The 22628-nt window shown below is 37.8% G+C and overlaps 2 protein-coding genes across 3 annotated transcripts in view; both read right to left on the bottom strand.

Moving 5' to 3' along the window:
• Positions 1 to 2755: 2755 nt before the first annotated feature.
• On the bottom strand, positions 2756 to 14690 carry mdm1 (Mdm1 nuclear protein). The gene is made up of 16 exons (XM_054625045.1): positions 14469 to 14690; positions 13039 to 13138; positions 12738 to 12881; positions 12346 to 12519; positions 12158 to 12249; positions 11934 to 12071; positions 11275 to 11439; positions 10977 to 11107; positions 10829 to 10892; positions 6658 to 6884; positions 6314 to 6463; positions 5567 to 5649; positions 5144 to 5202; positions 4381 to 4618; positions 3103 to 3165; positions 2756 to 3017 (listed from the first exon to the last, which is right to left on the bottom strand). Exons 1-16 carry the CDS (start codon positions 14484 to 14486, stop codon positions 2908 to 2910), a joined length of 1956 nt encoding a protein of 651 aa, XP_054481020.1. The 5' UTR covers positions 14487 to 14690; the 3' UTR covers positions 2756 to 2907.
• Positions 14691 to 16495: 1805 nt separating this feature from the next.
• Positions 16496 to 22628, bottom strand: part of LOC129112229 (ras-related protein Rap-1b) — a 13338-nt gene continuing 7205 nt past the window's right edge. For both annotated transcript variants that reach the window (XM_054624226.1, XM_054624227.1), the window contains exons 4-8: positions 22397 to 22453; positions 21836 to 21976; positions 20048 to 20191; positions 19365 to 19457; positions 16496 to 19294 (exon numbers count right to left, since the gene is read on the bottom strand). In XM_054624226.1, coding sequence (XP_054480201.1) covers positions 19371 to 19457; positions 20048 to 20191; positions 21836 to 21976; positions 22397 to 22453 — 429 coding nt within the window. In that variant the 3' untranslated portion in view covers positions 16496 to 19294; positions 19365 to 19370. The remainder of the gene's footprint in view (positions 19295 to 19364; positions 19458 to 20047; positions 20192 to 21835; positions 21977 to 22396; positions 22454 to 22628) is intronic.

Below are 22628 nucleotides of genomic sequence, written 5' to 3'. Positions count from 1 at the left end.
CTCCTGTTTCTAAAGCATCTAAAAAGGAATCGGTCGTCTTTGGGAGATCTATGTTATCATTGTTTTTATCAGTGAATATTTGCAACAGTCTCATCTGAAAACTTTGAGTATAAACCAAGTTTAAATCTCAGTAAAGCTGAGAGAAGCTCGGCTTCATGTATCTGATCATTCTCTGATCAATACCAGGACCAAATGCAGACTTTATAAGAACAAAATGATTCTATATGTTGGACAATCTGCAGTAAATTTCAAACAGAGAAAATGAAATACGAGCCGTTATGAAACAGCTGCGTGTCATCTGCATAACATATGATAATCAGCAGTGTTATCAGTCTGCAGATTGAATTCCCCGGGAAGCTTTGAAATAGAGAATTGGCTCGTTGATCGATGCCAACGTTGTCCCGGCTCTTTTTTTAAACAATATTTTCCTGTCAGGAAGTTCTTTTCTTGGCAGCTTTTATTTTCTGGGTGTGCAGTTAAGAGGATCGAGTGTCCGGGTCCTTTTTCTCTCTGATATCATCATTTATTGTGTTGGCGTGTGAATCCCTCAGAGACTGGTCGATATCTTTCAACTGTTATCATGTCACACGCTATACCTTTTTAATGGGAGAAAAGACAGATTTTCTACCGTATTTACGTGCAGCTTTTTGTTCCAAATGAGCTTCTTCTTGCTCATTTTCACTAGTTTCCTTCTGTAGTGACACAATTATCATCAAACTGCTGATTCTATTGCATTCATTTTGATTCCATAAACTCATCAAATTAGGTTTTACATCTCTGGTGCGTCACAAAAAGAGACACAACATGTTGCAACATGTTGTACGTGGTGGAACACCCAGATAACAAAGAAAGGGAAATAACCAGCGACATGTTGAGGAGCAGTGACTGAGAGCTGAGCGGCTGGAGGTTTAGAGCGAAATACAAAAAAGTTTTTAATAAATAAGTCTGATCTCACTCAAGGGAGTTTAATTCACAATAATAAATATGTAATTTTGTCCTATTTGTACTTAAATAACAAATACATAAATAATTAATAAATAAAATAATATTTGATCTGATCTGGAAACCATTGAGATTTATTTTAATTATTATTTAATATTATTTATAATAATATTGAGTGCATCTCTTTAAATTTATGATGATTCTGACTGATAAATAGATTGACGTTTCACAGAGATATTATAGAATCAAAACATTCTCGCAATTTTCTTATCTACAAGCTGTATTTATCCAGTTCCTATATGTTATTTTATTATATTTTGGTCTTTTATTCCATTTAATTTCCTGTACTTTAATTGTTGTTTTTAGTTATTAAATATACTGTTAAAATAAAAAAATGTAACAGTATATTTGTGATTTCTTTTTTGACTTTACATACATACTTCCACTACATATATATACATCCACTATATATATATATATATATATATATATATGTATATATATATATATATATATATTTTTATGTTTTGTATATTTATGTACACAAAAATATATATATATATATAAATATATATATATATGTATATATAATATTATTTATTTACTGGATGATGTAATAAGAAATCACATTCTGTTTGTTCTGAACCGTAAATCCACAGAGGGGGAATTCACAGTCAGCTGGTTCAGCTACAGGTCATTCCTGCTTTCCTGTGTGTGTGTGTGTGTGTGTGTGTGTGTGTGTGTGTGTGTGTGTGTGTGTGTGTGTGTGTGTGTGTGTGTTTTGATTAGTGTGAGTCGTTGCCAGGTAGTCATCCACTCCGTGTCCAGAGGAAGTGATGACGATGTTTGCTCTTCCTCCACTACGACGTTCTACAGAGTTTTGTTGTGAATTCCAAAATAAATAAAGATGAGCAGCATCAAAGGTACTCTGAGGTACTTATACTTAGTTAAGTATTTCTATTTCCTTTCACTATAAATCTTTTCCACTTAAATACATTTTTAATTCACTATATTTATCTTTTAACTTTACTTAATTTGCATGCTCACATAAATAAAATACAACCAACAAGTAAATGATGTTTGATCATATCAATACAACTTTATTGATACCCAGGATGACGTTCACAAGCTTGTTTTGTTTTTCTAATTTCATTTTTTTTAACCCATTTGTGCCCAAAGATTATATTCAATGTGATGTTTGTTCTGATTGGTTTAAAGCCTTGAAATATGGTATGAAAAAAATAGTTTGGAAAAATATCTAACTGTAGAATTATGACATTTTAATATCACATGAAAAATCCCATTTTAATCAACAGTCAGGATTTTTGAAAAATCTGGTCAAACAGTATTTTTTTTATATTAATTATTTTAATAAATATTTGTGCATATCTTTGATATTTAACTTTTGAGTTTATAGAAACCAAATAATTGATTCTGCTCGTTGTAGTTAATTGAGTTTGACAGAATTTTCTTCTGAATTTAATCTCTTTTTTTTCTTTTATGTTGTGAACTCCAATGCTTTCATTCTTTATTTATTTATTCATCTTTAATATTTGTCATATGATCAGCTGGAGGTTCAGCAGGTTGAATGAAACTATTTAGAGGAAGAGGAAACGAGCCGTGAAAAGGTGAGAGGAAAGTACGACAAGTTTTTATGGAAACTTCCTCCGAACTCGTCGAACTTCATTCCTTCAGGAGGAAGCAGACAAACGACGGCGGCGTTCGAGAGAAGAGGTCAAAGGTCAACTAACACAAAGAAACTGGTTCACTTTGTTTTTAATGAGTGACATAAAAACAACATGATTTTGTTGTTAGTTACTAAATAAACACAATTACTGAATTTATAAAAACATCTATTACTTTGTAAAAATAAACTATAAAAATACACGATATTTAAAATAATCATCTATTAAAAATACATTATTCTCACTAGTATATTGTACAACAGAGATGGGAGGTCAAAGGTCATCTCTTCCCCCAGAAGTGTTCCCGTCTCTTCTGAGCGCGGTCCAGCACGGCGGACGCCATCGAGCAGGAGGACGCCGAACGCCACGACATCACCGACAGCCGGTCGTCTAGGCAACGGGAGAACAGTGGTTTTTAGTTTGTTTATATTTGATTATTTATACGTGTGAGGACGTTTTTTTTTTAAATGTTCACCTTCATCAGAGCAGCAGCCTCCTCCCGGACACTGAAGCTCCCTGAACCTCAAACCCAGCTCACCTGAGGAGACGCGTGATCAGAGCGGTTATTGATTATTGATCACCGAGAAGATTCTTTGTCTTTTAATGCTGTGGACGTTTCCTGCTCGGTCTCTAGTTCTGCAGGTGTTTGGTCGTAAACCAAAGTGTTAACGGATCAATAAAGTTATTACAATACAATCCATCCAACAGGTGTTGATCGCTAAACTTCCCCCGAGGACTCGACACACAGAGACGGTTACCACGGCGATAATGATCAATCTGACGATGAAATCTGATCCTTTGAGAAAAACTGAATGAAAGAAAGTGAGAAGGAAGTGAAGAGAGAGGGGGAGTCCCTGTGTGTGTGTGTGTGTGTGTGTGTGTGTATGTGTGTGTGTGTGTGTGTGTGTGTGTGTGTGTATATATATGTGTGTGTGTGTGTGTGTGTGTGTGTGTGTGTGTGTGTGTGTGTGTGTGTGTGTGTGTGTGTGTGTGTGTGTGTGTGTGTATGTGTGTGTGTGTGTGTGTGTGTATGTGTGTGTGTGTGTGTGTGTGTGTGTGTGTGTGTGTGTGTGTATGTATGTGTATGTGTGTGTGTGTGTGTATGTGTGTGTGTGTGTGTGTGTGTGTGTGTGTGTGTGTGTGTGTGTGTGTGTGTGTGTGTGTGTGTGTGTGTGTGTGTGTGTGTGTGTGTATATGTGTATATGTGTGTGTGTGTGTGTGTGTGTGTGTGTGTGTGTGTGTGTGTGTGTGTGTGTGTGTGTGTGTGTGTGTGTGTAGAACAGTGTGTGTGTGTGTGTGTGTATCATTCTGGATTTTTTGTGTGTAATGTTGTGTGTGTGTGTTTTCCAAACAAAGAAGAACATTCTGGATTTTTTTACAATTTGGTTTTTCCAAACAAAGAAAAAATAATTTTAAATACAATTAAATTAAATAATAATAATAATATAATAATAACCATCTTGGTGGTTAAAAACAAATCAATATCATAAAGTTTAATTAATTAATCGTCAGGGTCAAATTGTTGCCACCTATTTAGATAATCGATTATCTAATAAAAAATAAATAAAGATAAAATATAAACAAAACATTTTCAGAAACTTAAATCAGCTGCTTGAATGCCTTTGAATATGTCATAAAAATAAATAAAATAATAATAAATATTTGCTTCTTTCTTCTGATTGTTCTGATGACAATCAATCAATTAATCAATCGTGTAATTGATTGATTGACTACCAACACATGAGGATCTCACCGTTATGCTGGAAGTCGGCGTTTCTTAGCGTGCCCTGGATACAGTGATGTGGGGGCGGGGCCAGTGGGGGCGGGGCCAGATGGGACGTTTGCTTCGCCCTGATTGGTTTAGAGGCAGGTGGCAGCTGGGCTTGGGGGAGGTGGTGAGGAAGATGGGGGAGGTGGGCGGGGCTATTATCAGGCCACGCCTCCTTCTGTTTGACTGGCATGTCGGCTGCGGACACAGCTGACCCGCACCGCTGAACACAGAAACACCCCATAATATAATATAATAAAAAATATATAATACACTATAATACAATATAAATTAATATGATAAAAAATATATAATATAATATAATATGATTACAAATATATATATAATATGATAAAAAATATATATATATAATATAATATAATATTATAATGTGATAAAAAATGATATAATATTAAGTAATATAATATAATACAATATGAGGTCATATAATATAATAACATTAAATAATATAAAATAAAATACTATAAAAGAATATAATAAAACATAAAATAAAACAAAAAGTTAAAATATAATATAATAGAATGTGATAAAATAAATTATAATATAATATAATATAAAGTCATATAATATAGAACAATATGAAGTCATATAATATAATAAAATGAAATAATATTAAATAAAATAATATTCAATAAAATAATATTCAATGATATAATAAAGTAAAAATAAAACATATAAAAAAGTAATTAAAATATAACATAATATAAATGTTTGATTATAATATTACTTGTTTGTTTGGAGAATATTCATCACTGCTCTTTAGTTTTCCCACCAGTATAGCTCCTCCTGGAGGACAGAACAAAGGTCACACACTGTGGTCATTACAGTACATTACATTACATTACATTACATTACATTACAGTCATAGCAGACGCTTTTATCCAAAGCGACTTACAATAAGTGTATTCAACATAGGTATTCAAGAGAACTACTAGTCACCAGAAGTCATAAGTGCATCTCCTTTCTTAAACAAGCATCTTAAAGCATAAACCAGAGCAAAAGTATAGTGCAGAGGCAGATTACTACGAAAACAATAAGTGCAACAAACAAGGCTCAATAAGTGCAAGTAAGTCTCAGACTGTGTGTGTGTGTGTGTGTGTGTGTGTGTGTGTGTGTGTGTGTGTGTGTGTGTGTGTGTGTAGGCATATACCGGTGGCAGGTGTGGTGAGGTCATGGTGAGTTCTCTGAACTGGTCGTATCTTCAGCCTCGGAGTCGGTAACCTTCCCTCCTCCCTAAACACACACACACACACACACACACACACACACACACACACACACACACACACACACACACACACACACACACACACACACACACACACACACACACACACACACACACACACACACACACACACACACACAGTTCCTGAGAACGGTTGCGGCTGCACAGAAACTCTGATCAGAGTTTAACAGGATGAATCAGTTTCAGATGTTGAACTGAAAAAACATCAAATAAAAGATTCTTTCTATAAAACGTCAGTCAGGATGAAGAGAAGCAGCTCAGACATACCACGCTCTCGTCTTTGTGCCTCTTTTACCTTTTTAGGCGTTAACGACAGTTACGGTCTGAACACATTGAGGATGCATTTAGATAAATATAATAAATGTTAGGTGGTTTGTTTTTCCTGGAACACACAAATATACAGACCAACTCTGTGTTGTTTTAATATGTTTACTTAATAAGCTGATTTGTTAAACAGGTGAGAAGTTGAATACATCTTTCATACCTTAACGTTTTAAGTGAGCTTAGCTTAGCATAATGACTGGAAACATATGGAAACTGCTAGCCTGGCTCTGTCCAAAGCTCGCTGATCACACGTTTTATGTTGTTTTTTATCACCCTTCAGAATAAGAAGTTTGTTTCTGGTTTAACAGAATCGGAAACACTTACTCGTCTATGTTTTCTTCTTCTTCTTCTTCTTCTACTCCCCAGGCCGTATGCGTTTCAGCAGGAGGACTTGGAAATGTTTGTGCTTTGATTTGTGTGTTTTTGTCTCCTGAGCTCGTCACAGAAGACCTCTTACTGGATCTACTGGAGCGGCTGAAAAACAAACACAAAGACAGACTCTCAGAGAATCATCTGAAAGCTTCTCTGAGCTGGTCTCTCTCTCTCTCTCTCTCTCTCTCTCTCTCTCTCTCTCTCTCTCTCTCTCTCTCTCTCTCTCTCTCTCTCTCTCTCTCTCTCTCTCTCTCTCTCTCTCTCTCTCTCTCTCTCTCTCTCTCTCTCTCTCTCACCTGGCCAGGTCCAGAGCCTCCACGGGGGAGCTGTTGCGGCTGTCCGGGTCAGGGCATAGGTCAAAGGTCAGGCGTGGGGTGGGGGTGTCGGTGGGAGAGTCGGTTGTGTCCGTGGGCTCCCACAGAGCGTTGTGTTCGGACAGCAGCTGGCTCAGGTGGTCTCTGGAGAAGTTAGCTCCCCAGGCCCGACGGCGGTACGACGAGGCCTTCTGCCTCAACTCCTCCACCTGGACGGGAAGCAGGCGGGGAGACTGTAACACCTTTATATCATAATAGTAGTGGAGTAACATTGTAAACATGGGTTTATGGTCTCAATCTCTAGTTTCAAGTCTTCTTCAATACAGCATGATGTTCATTTAGTAAATGATGCTCCATTTAGAGTCAAACAGAGCGTAAAGCAGGGGATGCTTTAGGGCGGGGCTACACACTGATTGACAGGTCTCTACCTCTACGTCACTCCTCCTCAGTCCATATATGGTCACTTCCTGTTCACTGGTCGCAAAAGACAAAGATATTGACGTTAAAATTGCCAAACTTGAGGCTGTGCTGCTGCGTGTTCAACAGTGAAAATGTGAAGTTTCAAAACGTTTGTGTGTGTCAGAACCCTGAAGACTAAACTGAAACAGAAGTGTGAGGAAGGAAGAGAAAGTGTAAAATGTTGGGTGTTTGTGAATAAACACAAGAGGTGAAAATGCTGAATGAGAAGTTTCAATCAAAACTAGATTAAACTCTGTTTGTGTACTTTGTGTGAGTTTCAAGTGTAGATTCTGGTAAAGCTGACGGTGACCTGACCCCGGTCCAAACCCTGGGTAACCCCGACCTCGTTTTCAAAGGTTTAACCTCAGCGAGTCTCTAAACCTCACATCCCAGAGATGAACCGTAAACCTGACGAAGCTCTTCTCTACTCTACCTCTGAACACACTCAGCAGCTTCCCTCCAAAACGCTTAAACTCTGCACAGACCTCAGATCATTATGGGTAGTAAATAAATGAATGAATAAATAAATAAATGAATAAATATACACTACAGTTTATTAGCTTCTGGCTCAATGTTCAATGTGTTTAAATTGTTTTTAATAGACTTTGATCGATGTGAACGTGAGGATGTAAGTGAAGGGTTCCTAAACCACAAAACAAACTCTGCTTTTTATTTACATACATTCAGACTAAACTAAATAATTAATCCTGAAAATACAATTCAGGAACCTTTATTTTGAAAAGTTAAATGACTGCAGGAACAATGGAATTTTAATTATTACATTATTAACTGATTAAATAAGTCTTTAAAAATACTTTACAGACATTTTAAAGAAGAAAAACACAAAAACACAAACAGAAAGACACATAAAGCTGCTTCTTAGCATTATTTATGTTATCTATTAATCTCAAGATTATTCTCTAATTATATTATCTTTTTTACTTGAATAACTGCGACCAGTCAAGTTACAGTTCACATCCAGGTCTGTTTAAAATGTCATCACTTTATCATTTCATCCTATTAGATAGTTGCATGAAATTGTCATAATCAGCGTTCACGGTGACCTTTGACCTCCACTTTCCAAACAGTTCATCCTTGAGTCCAAGTGAATGCATGTGCCAAATTCAGGCTGTCCAAACATCTCAACACACACAGATGTTAGTGACTAAATTACATTCAGGCATAATGAAGTGTAACACTGCAACAATCTATAAAGACAGACTGAACAATGGAGATGTGAATCTTCATGAAGCTTTGCAGCAAACTGGTTCTGAAAAAGTTCTGAAAAAGCTTAATTAACACCAAAAGAGTGAAAAACAGATGGATTTATAACACTCTACCGTGTGATGTGTGATATACGGCTGCAGTATTTTGGTGTGTTTTTGGTGTGTAAGTCAATCCTTCGGTCGACTTATTCTATAAAGAGCTTTAACCAGCAGAGGGAAGAGAGTGTGAGTGTGAAACCAGGAAAGTTAGAGGGGAAAGTTTATTTGTTTTTACTCAGGAACAATAACTTGTCCTTGATAACAAAACAAACGCTCCGAAGCGTTGGGATAAAAGGTAACGTCTCTACTGAACAGCCGACCGCCGCCGTGTGAAAAAGAGTCCGATGGCTTCACAAGAAGGACGCCTTCACTTGCAGCGAATGAACAAACAGGTGGTTTTTAATGATCCATGAATTGATGTGACTTTGCAGAACAAATTGATCATAAACAGTAGCCGTAACAGTAACCAATAAAAGGTCAGTTATCGTTTCGTAACTGCCTTGTTTTCTGGGAAGGACTCCTCGGAGATCACCTCATAAAATGTCTTAGTTCTAACTGACAGTTCTGCTTTGATTGTTATTCAATAAGTTACTTATCTGCTGTTCTTGCAAAAACAAAAAGATACGCAAAAATATATTTGTCCAATCCACAATGTGGAGTTGTAGAAAACGTTTTCCCTGCACAGCTTCAGGGAATCTTTTTTAAACTGTTTGCACGAAGCTGTTTGATGTTTTCGCCTGAAATCTGCTGATTTCAGGCAGAAAAGTGTTTCATCTTGCAAAAGCAGCGCCCCCCCTCCTCAAACGACACTTTCCACAAGACTTGTGGGAACCTACCTGTGTGTGTGTGTGTGTGTGTGTGTGTGTATGTGTGTGTCTGACTAGCACTGAGCTGTTTCCCTGAAATGAAGCTCTGTGGTTTCACAGCTGACGCTCAAGTTTTCCATCAGCGACAAACATCGTTGAGTGAGCAGACGGGCTTTGTGCAAATCCCCCGACGACCTCATCAAAGACAGTGATAAGGAAACATTGATCGGTCACATCAACCGACATTCAGTCCTGCAAAGTTTGATTCTAGATAACTCAGAGGTCAAGTGGTCACACCTTTAGTGAAGGTGATGATCTGACACATGAAAGTGATGAACACACTAATGCATCATAATGCATTATTCTGCATGATGAGTACGTTTACCTTCAGTACTTTAAGTACCTCAAGTATAATCTGATGCTTATATTTATCCACTTTTAGTTCAGGACAAAAGGAATAATTCTGCATAAGAAGTAAGAGATCTGAGTACTTCATCCATCACTGCTAGCTTGTTAGCTAACAAGTTGTTTGAAGGTGTATCTTATCTTTTTAAATGGTGCTAGGCTAGCAGTTTCCCCCCGCTTCCAGCCTTTATGCTAAACGAAGCTAGGCTAAAGACGTGCATCAACATTAAAGTGATGAACACATTAATGGATTAATAATTAAAAGACTATAATATAATGTAAATTATTTTGCATGATGAGCACTTTTACTTTAGGTACTTTAAGTTTATGGTGATGCTTATATATTTTTGTACTTTTACTGCATTAAAGAAAGGAGTATTTCTGTGGTATATCTACTTTTACTTCTCCCACTGCTGCTAGCTTGTTAGCTAACATGTTGGTTGAAGGTGTATTGTTTCTCTTAAAATGGTGCTAGGTTAGCAGTTTCCTCCCGCTTCCAGCCTTTATGCTACATTACATTACATTACATTACAGTCATTTAGCAGACGCTTTTATCCAAAGCGACTTACAGGAAGTGTATTCAACATAGGTATTCAAGAGAACTACTAGTCACCAGAAGTCATAAGTGCATCTCCTTTCTTAAACAAGCATCTAAAGCATAAACCAGAGCAAAAGTACAGAAACAAACTAATATGAATACAATAAGTGAAACAAACTGATACGTATACAATAAGTGCTAAGTGGAAGGCTCAGGGTAGTACTTCTTGAAGAGGAGTTTTCAGCAAAGCTAGGCTAAAGACGAGTGTCAACATTAAAGTGATGAACACATTAATAGATTAATAATTAAAAGACAACAATATGATACGTATTATACTGCATAATGAGTACTTTTACTTAGGGTGCTTCAAGTTTAATGTGAAAATAACATTTTTGCACTTTTACTTCAGGAAAGAAAGGGAGTATTTCTACACTGTGGTATTCCTACTTTTACTTCTTCAACCGCTGCTAGCTTGTTAGCTAACATGTTGTTTAAAGATGTATCTTATCGTTTTTATCGCGCTATGCTAACAGTTTAGCCCCTCTTCCAGCCTTTATGCTAAGCTATGCTAAAGGTGAGAATCATCTTCTCATCTGACCTGCAGCTTGATGAACTTAAAGGAGACATAACGTGACCCCGCCCCCTCATTATGATGCAGCCCAATGAGACTGAACTCTGACCTGAAAGGCGTCGCCGTCCGTGGCTCCGCCTCCCTCTGGGATTCTGTGGAGGGGAGAACGAAAGCTGCTCTCATACTGTCTGACAGACAGACGTTCATAAACGTGATGCATTGACGAGACACATCAACAAACACACACAGAAACACACCTGTGTCCTCTCTGCACCTGAGGAGGAGGAGGAGGAGGAGGAGGGGGCGTGGGTGCATCTTTCTTGGGGGCGGGGACATTTTGACTGGGGCGTGGCTTCTTCTCTGGCTCCTCCCTCTTCTTTTTGTTGGTCTGGAGATGAAGACAGTTTAGTCAGGACTTTTATTTTGAAAAGATAATTACAGCAGGAACAAAAGAAGCATGTCATATATTTGTGTCATATAGGACCGTGTGTGTGTGTGTGTGCGTGTGTGTGTGTGTGTGTGTGTGTGTGTGTGTGTGTGTGTGTGTGTATATACCGTGTGTGTGTGGAACAGTGGGGCTGTCTGATGATGCTCCAGGTGTTTACGGAGGCGGGGCTCGGCGGACGGGACCAGACCCCGGAAGCTGCGCCGGTACTCCGTTTCCATGGGAACGGGGTGTTTCTTAAAGGGCGGCACGGATCTGCTGCTGGAGTGGATCAGCTGTAGGGAGGGGTCAAAGGTCAACAGTCACCTAAATACTTATTCAATTGTTTGTACGGTGAACAAATTTAATTTTTCACTTTTAAAGCAGGAACATTTTACATACAACTTATTTTATATTTACGACTTTTGCAGTTTTCCTTTCTCCTATATGTTTAATGTGGCCCTTATGCAGCTTACTATCATCTGATCACTAAAATCAAAGAGCAGTGAAGTAATATATTGAATAAAGTCCCCTTCAAACTTAGAATGGAAACAGTTATATCACTAACAAAAAGGCTTTTTCCTCCAATACAGCAAAAGAACAGTCTACCTCCATCTAGTGGACACACAGAGGTACTACTACTACTACTGATACTACTGACAGTACACTAATTCTCCCTCTAATATGGTAATGTCGAGTTCTTGTATTTGCAGTATTTGGCAGTACCTGTTCTGCAGTCAGTAGAAGTGAAACATGTGCTAGTATTTGGGTGTATTAGATGGATGTGTACCTGTTCTGCAGTCAGCATGGGAGAAGCAGCAGTTGCAGGTTTCTTCCAGCCGAACTGTCTGAGGTACTCTGACCTGTGAGTTCCTGACCTTTGACCTCCCGTCCTCAGCCCCGCCTTCCACCGCAGAGCGTGATGAACCTGCGACACAAACGAAGGTTAATCCGACAGAGAGACACACCTGTGGTGGAGGTGGTTAATCTTTGTAAAGCTACATTTTGGCTCACCTCATTGGCCGAGTGCTGCTGTCCGTCTGGCGCTGCTGTCAAAGGTCGGCTCAGCTGTGGTTGGCTGTCAAGCTTGGAGGGGCGGGACTTTGCTGCGGAGACCAAATAACGTGAGAAAAACACTCAGAATCGAGGGTTAAAAGATTATAAGAAGATAATAAAAGCAGAGTTATGTCATGTGTATTTACCAGATTTTTCAGCAGTTCCTGGTTCGACTGATGGTCCAGGGTCTGCAGCGGGTCGTGGTCCTGCTGGAGGTCCAGAGGCTGCAGGAGATCCAGGATCAGCTCGTGCTCCGAGAGGTGTCGGAGGATTTGGCTCCAGGGAAGTCCCCTTCCTGTGAGCGGAGAGACTCCTAGAGGCTGGTGATGAAGAGAGAGGACATTTACAGAACACCTTATTATCATACATAGCATGCTAACATGCTAACGTTAGAATACTAGCATGCTAAACGCCAGCTTTTTTTACTTTATGTGTTATAACATTATATTCCAGAGTTATAACCAGCGTCCTAACAGAACTTATTTAGCGCTTAGTGTTCTTACTCGACGAGGAGAAGTTTGTTATGAGGGTTTCCTACCAGCAGGGGGGGCTGTTCTGAGTGCAGTCGGCTCTGCGAGGGAGTTCTGTGGATCTGGAGGACTCAGCAGAGAGCTGCAGGACTGAGCAAGACCACCAGGACCGAGCCTCTTCCGCCGCTGGAGACCCGGTTCTCTGCCGATACCTGAATGAGAAAGACGTGTCAAAGAAGACTTTCAGAATAAAAGTGATCGCATTCTTTGTTAACTTGTATTCTTTGTTTTATGATGATACAAATCTGGAAAAAAAAGAAAGAGAAGACAAAAGTTCCGTCCAATCAGAGCTCCTATCAGGGTTCCTACCCATCTGATCGGAGCGCAGGCCGGCCAATGGGGCGCAGCGCTGAGTAGACACACTTTTGGACCGGGAAACCCTGTAGCTCTTCTGGTATTCAGTCTTACTCTGAAACAAACGCACACACATGAAGATTGTTGTGTTTGATGGCTCTTTATTCATCCAGGTTCTGCTGCTTAACATTTTTTCAAAATAAATCTTTATTTAAAATTCTCGTGGAGTTTCAAATGTTTTCAGAGATACCAAATATATCCGAGTTATTAGTCCCACAATAAAATGATGTCTATAATATTCCATTAGATAAACAGGTGGAGCCATGAAAAACTTTTAAAAAAGGTGTCTTTAAAAAAACCTCTTTAAAAAACGGCATCTTTAAAAAAAACCACATCATGGTTAAAAAACTAAAAAAAAAAAATACATCTCAAAAAAACTACATCTTTAAAAACTACATGCCATAATTAAACATTTTAAGATATATCCGAAAAAACATCATTAAACAAAACTACATTTTAAAAAACTGAAAAAATATTCCATCTTTAAAAAAACTTCCAAAAAAAACTACATCTTTAAAAAAACTACATCTTCAAAAAAACATACATCTTTAAAAAAAAAAACTACATCTTTAAAAAAATAATTTAAATAAAAAATACATCTTTAAAAAAAAAACTACATCTTTAAAAAAATAATTTAAAAAAAACTACATCTTTAAAAAAATACATTTAAAAAACTAAAAAAAAATACATCTTTTAAAAAAACTACATCTTCAAAAAACTACATCTTTAAAAAAAACTACATCTTTAAAAAACTAATCTTTAAAAAAAACATCTTTAAAAAAACTAATCTTTAAATAAAAAAAAAACTACATCTTTAAAAAAAAAACTACATTTTAAAAAAAAAAAATATCTACTACATCTTTAAAAACATCTACTACATCTCATATGTATATATATCAGATATATATATATATATATATATATATGTATATATATATATATGTATATATATATATATATATATATATATATATATATATATATATACATATATACATATATATATATATATATATATATATATATATATATATATATATATATATATATATATATATATATATATATATATATATATATATATATATATATATATATATATATATATATATATATATATATATATATATATATATATATATATATATATATATATATATATATATATATATATATACTTTAAATACTTTACTGCAGTAAACACACACATATGTGATAATCTGATTAGCTCAGTGAGCTAAGCTAATCAGCTTAGCTCACTGAGCTACATCTCATTCATCCTGACTCTGCAGTCTCATTAGCATTAGCTAGGCTCGTTAGCATGCGTTTGTTTGGCTAACAATGCTAACAATGCTAACAGTGCTAACAGCTGACCCGTTGCTCACCCTGAAGCGGACGGTCATCTCGTTCTCGCCTCCAACGAAACACCGCGAGAGTTCACCCCTCCGTCGTCACCGTCAGCCCAGCCGTCACTTAGTTAGCTGGTTAGCATCGTTTAACTAGCTAGCTAGGTTAGCCAGCGTGCTAGCCGGCTGCTCCGCCAACGCTTCAGCGACAGGAACACGCTGACGCCGTTGCCATGGCGACTCAGCGTGCTGCGTCAACGCGTTGACGTCATCCGTGTTGTAGTTCTGTCAACGACTACAATAATATAAGTAATAATTAATAATACCCTAAAAATAATTAAAACCCTAATAATACAATAATATAAGTAATAATTATAAACCCTAAAAAATATATAATAATACAATAATATAAGTAATAATTATAAACCCTAAAAAATATATAATAATACAATAATATAAGTAATAATTATAAACCCTAAAAATATAATAATAATACAATAATTATAAGTAATAATTATAAACCCTAAAAAATAATAATAATACAATAATATAAGTAATAATTATAAACCCTAAAAAATATAATAATAATACAATAAATAATAAGTAATAATTATGTTAATAATAATGACCCCTCAAAGTCATAATTATAAACCCTAAAAAATAATAATAAATAATAAATAATAATAAAACCCTAAAAAATTATAAACCCTAAAAATATAAGTAATAATTATGTTAATAATAATGACCCCTCAAAGTAATTATAAACCCTTATAAACCCCTAAAAAAATATAATAATACAATAATATAATAATAATTATTAAAAATAATAATAATGACCCCTCAAAGTAATAATTATAAACCCTAAAAAAAAATAATAATACAATAATATAAGTAATAATTATGTTAATAATAATGACCCCTCAAAGTAATAATTATAAACCCTAAAAAATATAATACAATAATATAAGTAATAATTATGTTAATAATAATGACCCCTCAAAGTAATAATTATAAACCCTAAAAAAATATAATAATACAATAATATAAGTAATAATTATGTTATTAATAATGGCCCCTTTTAAAACCAATAATAAATCCTCTACAAAATTAATTATAATACAAATTATATTTATGACCCCTCAAAAACAATAAATATCCTCTAATTAAAAATAATTATAATATTTATACCTGCTCAAACATAATCAGCCCTAAAAAAAGACCTCATCTCATCTTATTTTCATTGTTTAATGTTATACCATGTTTATGTTAGATCCACACATTTTGAATCTGATCAGTAATTCTAATTTCTTTGCTGTGTTATATTTGCAGTCAAGCAGAAAGATTGTGACTCTTTAAGTTTAAGTTATTTTAATCTCAAAATTGGAAAAATAAACTCAATTCAAGACTTGTTATTGGTCGTATTGAAATATCCCTACACCCAACATGCTTACTAGCTTTTTCTGGAGCTTTCAACCACATGAAATGTCCTTTTGTTGAGGATTTGAGCTTAAAAGATTTATTTTGGTCAAACTATATATATTATATTATTGTCATATATGCAGGATTGTACTTACAATAAATACAAATGTCTATAGTGTGTGTGTGTGTGTGTGTCTATCCATCTATCTAATCCAGAATGAGTCCAAGTCGCAGGTTGCTGTTACAAAATTGCACCACTTTTATTCATTTAAGGCTTTTTAGTTTTTACTTTACATTTGGCTTCACCCCCCCTCCCCCCTTCCCTTCCACCCGCTGCTGCTGTGGGTTTCTGTCCTGGAAGAAACCAGTTCAGACCAATTTTCCGACCAGTTTTAAACTCCGACGGCGGCTGAACCGAGACGATTCAGCAGAATGGAAACGGGGGGATTTAAACCTGGTGCTTCTACTGGCTGAACTGGTTCCTTTTACATTTCACTGGTCATCATGCCATACAGAGAAAAAAAAGAAGCAGATTTATTTCAGTAATGTAAAATAATTTCTTCTTTGAATGAATCAGTCTGAATTTGGCCGCGGGTTGCACTCGTCATTTCAGTGCGACTTCTTTCCGTTTACAGAAACTCAGATGAGACGATCACAATCATGTTTAATCTGTACAGAGATAGGTCCAAGATGCATTTTGCCTAGCTTAGCACAATGAATGGAAGCAGATTGAATCTGCTAGCCTAGCTTTAAAAAAGGGAAGAAATACGCCTCACTTTATCACAGACGTTAAGGCCTCTGTATGCTTCAGACAAAGTGCTTGTTTAAACCTTTCCGACAGCAGAATTCTTGCTGCTTCTGACAATTGTATGACTTTAAAAAGAAAATTCATCAAAGTGTGCGAGATATTCTTAGAAAGACAGTTTTAACTTCTCTCTCACAGGCTCAACGCCAAGAACATCTTCAAAGACAGACTGTCCGAAAGTGGACCATTCTTAAAGATGGTCACACAGCCTCCTTCTTCTGAAGCATACCGAGACCTTTAGATCTGCCAAAACGTAAACGTACACACACACACACACACACACACACACACACACACACACACACACACACACACACACACACACACACACACACACACACACACACACACACACACACACACACACACACCTATAAGAGTTTGGCCTGAGCTGTCAATCATTACAGCCACAGAAGTCGCACGAAAATGACGAATGCACCGCAGCCTCGGTTACTGTGGCAACCAGAAAGGTCTGCCTGCAGCCGCGGTGTTGCCAGGTGATGATTTGATTGGCTGAGAAGAGGCGTGACATCCGGGAGTGGACTGAAATTTATTTAAAGCGTTATCACAACACTGGCTTTCCTATTTGTTAGCAAGCAACCCTATTATTTATTTATGATGAACCGCCACGGCTGCAAACAGACCTTTGACCCGCTCGGCATGCAAACTGTCGCAGCGCCTCCCGGAGGTCAGACTGAGTACTGACAGAAACATCGACATGCTACATGACTGAACGTACTGCGGGAGAACCGGAATACTGACGGCAGTACCACGCTGTACTGCAGTACTCCCGGTAGTACAACGCTGTGCACAGCAGTACTCACAGAGGTCACTGAGTCCAACGCACTCACATTTAAAAACAAAAACGGATAATCAAATCTTTTTTCTGTGGCTGCTGCTTCACAGGCCGCGCCCCCAAATTCACGAGTGGGGGGCGGGGCTTCAGCTTCAAGCCCAACGTCCTCCGGTTGGTCTCAAACTTGGCCGTGCTACCGTTAAAAAGAAACACTGAGATTTGAGCTCTTCTTTCGACTAATGAGAGCATCCATGCTAACACTTTAGCATGTTAGCAGTGCGCTACTGACACTAAAGTGGTAGCGTGAAATATTACACCGGATGATCTGAGCATGCAAGGACATGGAGGTTCAGCCGTTTTGGTTGAGTTTGGTCCTCCATAGCGGGACAGTTCACATCAGTGGAGACATTAAGGACAGATAGTTCAGCGCTTCCCTCTCAGATGTGTTAATAACATTAATAATCAGGTAATAACATGGTTAATTATCACGAAAACGTCACTTGTTAGGCGCCCTGCTCTGCCCCACAGAAACCGGCGTGGTTCTTTGTTACTTTGCAGATCACACACACACACACACTAACAAAAACACACACATACATACACACACACACACACACACATACACACACGCACACACACACACACACAAGAAAGCCTACTGGACCAGTGTGAGTCTGCTGTCTAAAGGCAACATGTCCTCCCTGAGCAGCAGATCTAGAGTCAGCTCACCGTGCGGCTACGTTAACAACTTAGCACGCAGCTACGATCTATATATTATTTTGCTGAAGTGGCATCGTTAGCTTCCCTTTACAACATAGCAAATACATTGAGTTAGCTGTTAGCATTAGCTGATATTAATTATGGCGCCCTCATGCTTAAGTTTCAAGTTGGTGTTTTGAAACTGTTTACAAATGGCATGTTTAGCTTTGTTAGTTTTTCCTAATTGACAAGCTAACTCGCTGCAGTCACCACCCATCTGTAAATACACCAACACTCCACAAACAGTGTGTTAGCATAGTTAGAATTCAATTTGGGGATATTTTTATAATGCTAACACCCCACAAACAGCATAAGTTGCTCACAATATTTTCACATTAGTGCTAGCTGCTATGCTAACAAGGTAGCTCAAAGCTATGTAAGCTTTTAAAATAACCCAACAAGCAGCATTTGGGGATAGTTAGCATTTGCTCTGAATATTGCCAAATCTGTCCCGTAGCTGTCGGCTAACTTTTGTTAGCATAGCGCGATGAGCTGACCATGTGACCTGCTGCACCCGCTAACCCCCCGCCCCCCATTACCCCCCAAAATTAAAAACATTAAATGACTTTTATATCTTTTTTCACACAGAATCATAATCATAACCACCGTAATAATAATAATCACTGAATGGATCCACAGGTTCAACCAGAGCCGGATCAGCTCGGCGCTGCTGGAAAAATAAGTAAAAGTAAAAAGGAACATTTAAAAAGTGAAAGCAAGAGGCCACTCCCCAGCGCAGAGTGGCCTAGCAGAGAGCATGATGGGAACCGTAGTTTAAATCTGGGCAGTTGTTTGGACAGCCCCCCCATTCCTGCAAGAGCAGAATCATATCTTCATCATCGTCATCATCATCATCCGTCATCGCTGCAGTCTTTTGATGTTTGGTTTTTATGTTTCCAAGGCAACAGTCTCTGTTTTCGACTGCGAGGTGAAGGGGATGGGAGGTGTGGTTGTCGCGGGAACAGAGGTCAGAGGTGGCTGATGTTGATGATGACATGGTTGTGTTTAAAAGGGGGCGTGGCCAGCTGGAAGATGTCCTGTGATTGGTTGGTTGGTTGGTTGGTTGTCGGTCAGGTGAGCAGGAAACTGGAGAGAGAAGATCGATTAAACGTCCGTACAGTGTTTGTGTCTAATAATAGATTTAAAGAAAACGTACCTGTTATTAGAGAAGTTGACAGTTGGACTTTTTGCGAGTTTTGCCTTGAACTGGACTCTTCCTGTTGATCTGTCGCACGAGGTCATAGAAGATCTGCACACACACACAAATATATAGAATACATATATAAACATGTATTCTGGGCTAAATATCCAAAGCTAAAGAAAAGGTTTTAAAGTTGTAACAGTGTGGAGCGTTTTTCATTTACAACCAGAAAGGTGCAGATCTCTGCAAACAACCACATCTGTAATGTTTGTGTGAATGAATCCAACCTACAGTAAAGCATCCCCTGCTTTATGGTCTGTTTGACTCTAAATGGAGCATCATTTACTAAATGAACATCATGCTGTATTGAAGAAGACTTGAAACTAGAGATTGAGACCATAAACTCATGTTTACAATGTTTACTGAGGGAATAAATCAAGAGAGAAGTAGAGTCATTTTCTCATAGATGCCTTGGTTGATGCCTGTTCTCAGCTCAACAAGCATCTTGCTTGAGCTAATAAAGTTTGGATGCTCTGAATATGATTTGGCACAACCCGGGTCCTAGTTTGGGTCTCTTGTGTTACCGTGGAGACCCTCTAACGTACATGTAACCAGAGTGTGTGTGTGTGTGTGTGTGTGTGTGTGTGTGTGTGTGTGTGTGTGTGTGTGTGTGTGTGTGTGTGTGTGTGTGTGGTCACCTCGTTGACGTTGATCTTGCTCTTGGCCGAGGTCTCCAGGAAGGCGCAGGAGTTCCACTGGCGGGCGAGGCCGATGCCGGACTCTTTGGCCACCACGCGCTCCACCTCCAGGTCGCACTTGTTCCCGACCAGGATCATGGGGACCTGCAACGCCACAAGTTGGAACATTTCAACTCAAGTAAGAATACGAGCTTTTAGACTCTCCCTCTGTCCGGACAGGACTAAACTATGTGTATAAATGTATGTGTGTAAACCACAGACTGTTGTTGATACTGCTTTTATGCCTAGATGAAGTTATTCAGAGTGTTGATGGAGCTGCTACAATGTTAGCATAGCATAGCATAGCATCGATCGAGCCAAACTCCATTCAGAAAACAAGCATTTTAAAAGTTGTTTGCTTGCCGTCTTGCGGACAGACCTGCTAAAGCATGAATTCAGACTTTTTACAAATCTGCATAGTGATGTTTATATTTTGGCAATAAGCCTCAAACTCAAAGCAGAAAACTTAACAGAGTATCGATGTTTGAAAGGAGAAGCATTGCTGTAAGAGGCTTCAATGATATTTAAAAGCAGAGCGGTGAACTCTGTTTTAGAAGCTTTTACTTTCATTCATAACATCATTATGAGGTTTTACTTGTAGTTTGATCATTATGAGGTTTTACTTGTAGTTTGATCATTATGAGGTTTTACTTGTAGTTTGATCATTATGAGGTTTTACTTGTAGTTTGATCATTATGAGGTTTTACTTGTAGTTTGATCATTATGAGGTTTTACTTGTAGTTTGATCATTATGAGGTTTTACTTGTAGTTTGATCATTATGAGGTTTTACTTGTAGTTTGATCATTATGAGGTTTTTAAGATGATTGCGGTACCAAGAGCTGGCCAGCAGGTGTCACCATTTCAAACCCTTTGATTCAATGAGTTTAGGCCCAATTGCTTAAAAGTGATTGAAGTGTTTGGAGTGATTTGTTTCCTCCATCACTATTTAACCTCCAAGAGAAAACCCACTAATAATTTAGGATATTTATGAATCAAAAGTTCAAAACATTCTCTCGTTGCATCGTGTCAAATGTGAGGATTTCCTGCTTTTATTGTTATGATATAATAAAATCTTTGGATTTTACATTGTCAAGCAATTCAAACCTAAATCCAGCAGGAGGCGGCAGAATGCTGAAACTCTAACACATCACCCTGCAATCATTAGAACTCATGAATATATAATGTTTAGTTTTTATTGATTTAACTGTGTTATTGTTTTAAAAAGACGTAGTTTTAGAAAACCTCGTTCAAAATCTCATTTTTAACAATTTTAATAAATAAAAATGCAGTTTTTAAACAGAGACTTGCTGTACGTGTTCAGATGAGGGCCGTAGTTTATGGAAAAACAATCTAATATTGTTGTTTAATATATATGTTTTAGCGTTCTTTAATAAACACCATTTCCCAGAAGCCCTTGTCCTTCTTATCTGTAAAAACAGCCGGACAGAGAGGAGCAAAAGGTGAAGACGTTTTTAGAGAAGTTCAGTAAATTAAGTAATAAGTTGATGTTTTTTATAGATATGGAATAAACAAAGTTATGATGATACCCACAATGCATTGCTTGTAGTTCTTTCATGGGATCTGTAGTTTTCTTTGGGCTCACAAAGTAATCGTTGTTTAACTTTGTTTGAATCCCAAATATGTGATTTTTTTAATTACAGGAAGTGACTTCATGACTTTGTCTCTCTTGTGTGTGTGTGTGTGTGTGTGTGTGTGTGTGTGTGTGTGTGTGTGTGTGTGTCTCGTACGTCCTCGGTGTCCTTCACTCTGAGGATCTGCTCCCGGAGGTCCTGGAGGTCGTTGAAGGTGGACTGAGCCGTGATGGAGTAGACCAGAGCGAAGCCCTGACCGTTCTTCATGTACAGGTCTCTCATCGCCGTGAACTGCTCCTGAACACAGACAGGTGGGAAGGGAGACAGGTGGTCAGAAAGATAGACAGGTGGTGAGGGAGAGAAAGGTGGTCAGAGAGACAGGTAGGCAGAGGGACAGACAGGTGGTCAACGAGGCAGACAGGTAGTCAGGTAAATAGGCAGGTGGGTAGAAAGATAGACAGGTGGTGAGAGAGACAGACAGGTAGTAATGGACATAGACAGATGGTGAGAGAGACAGACAGCTGGTGAAGGATATAGACAGGTGGTAAGGGAGACAGGCCGGTAGTCAGGGTAAACAGAACAGTAGTTAGAGAGACAGACAGGTAAACAGACAGGTGGGCAGAGAGACAGACAGGTGGACAGAAAGGTGGTCAGGGAGAGAGATGGGTGGTCAGACAGACAGACAGACAGACAGACAGACAGACAGACAGGTCTTACTGTTCCTGCTGTGTCCAGGATCTCCAACATACACTGCTGTCCATCGACCTCCACTTGCTGCAAAGAGACAAAACATTACAAACAAACTCAAACACATCATTTAAATTTAATATATTTGATTAAATATTGAATCATTTGGACTTATTTAATATTTTTCACTTGTTATTTAATAATTATGACTTAATATCTCCTAGTTTTGACATATTATTACTCCTGTTTCGTCTCATGATTC

This window comes from Anoplopoma fimbria, chromosome 23 (assembly GCF_027596085.1).
Source record: "Anoplopoma fimbria isolate UVic2021 breed Golden Eagle Sablefish chromosome 23, Afim_UVic_2022, whole genome shotgun sequence".
NCBI classification, from domain to species: Eukaryota; Metazoa; Chordata; class Actinopteri; order Perciformes; family Anoplopomatidae; genus Anoplopoma; species Anoplopoma fimbria.
Note: the sequence above shows the minus strand (reverse complement) of the source record. Positions and strands in the feature narration are given on the sequence as shown.

Bases quoted from the DNA above. Each gene is read 5' to 3' on its own strand.
- mdm1 (XM_054625045.1), bottom strand. The intron at 12,250-12,345 runs GTAAATACACAT...TGGTCTCCGCAG, and splicing joins AGGAACTGCTGAAAAATCTG to CAAAGTCCCGCCCCTCCAAG. The intron at 3,166-4,380 runs GTGAGATCCTCA...GCGTCTCCTCAG, and splicing joins CGCCGACTTCCAGCATAACG to GTGAGCTGGGTTTGAGGTTC.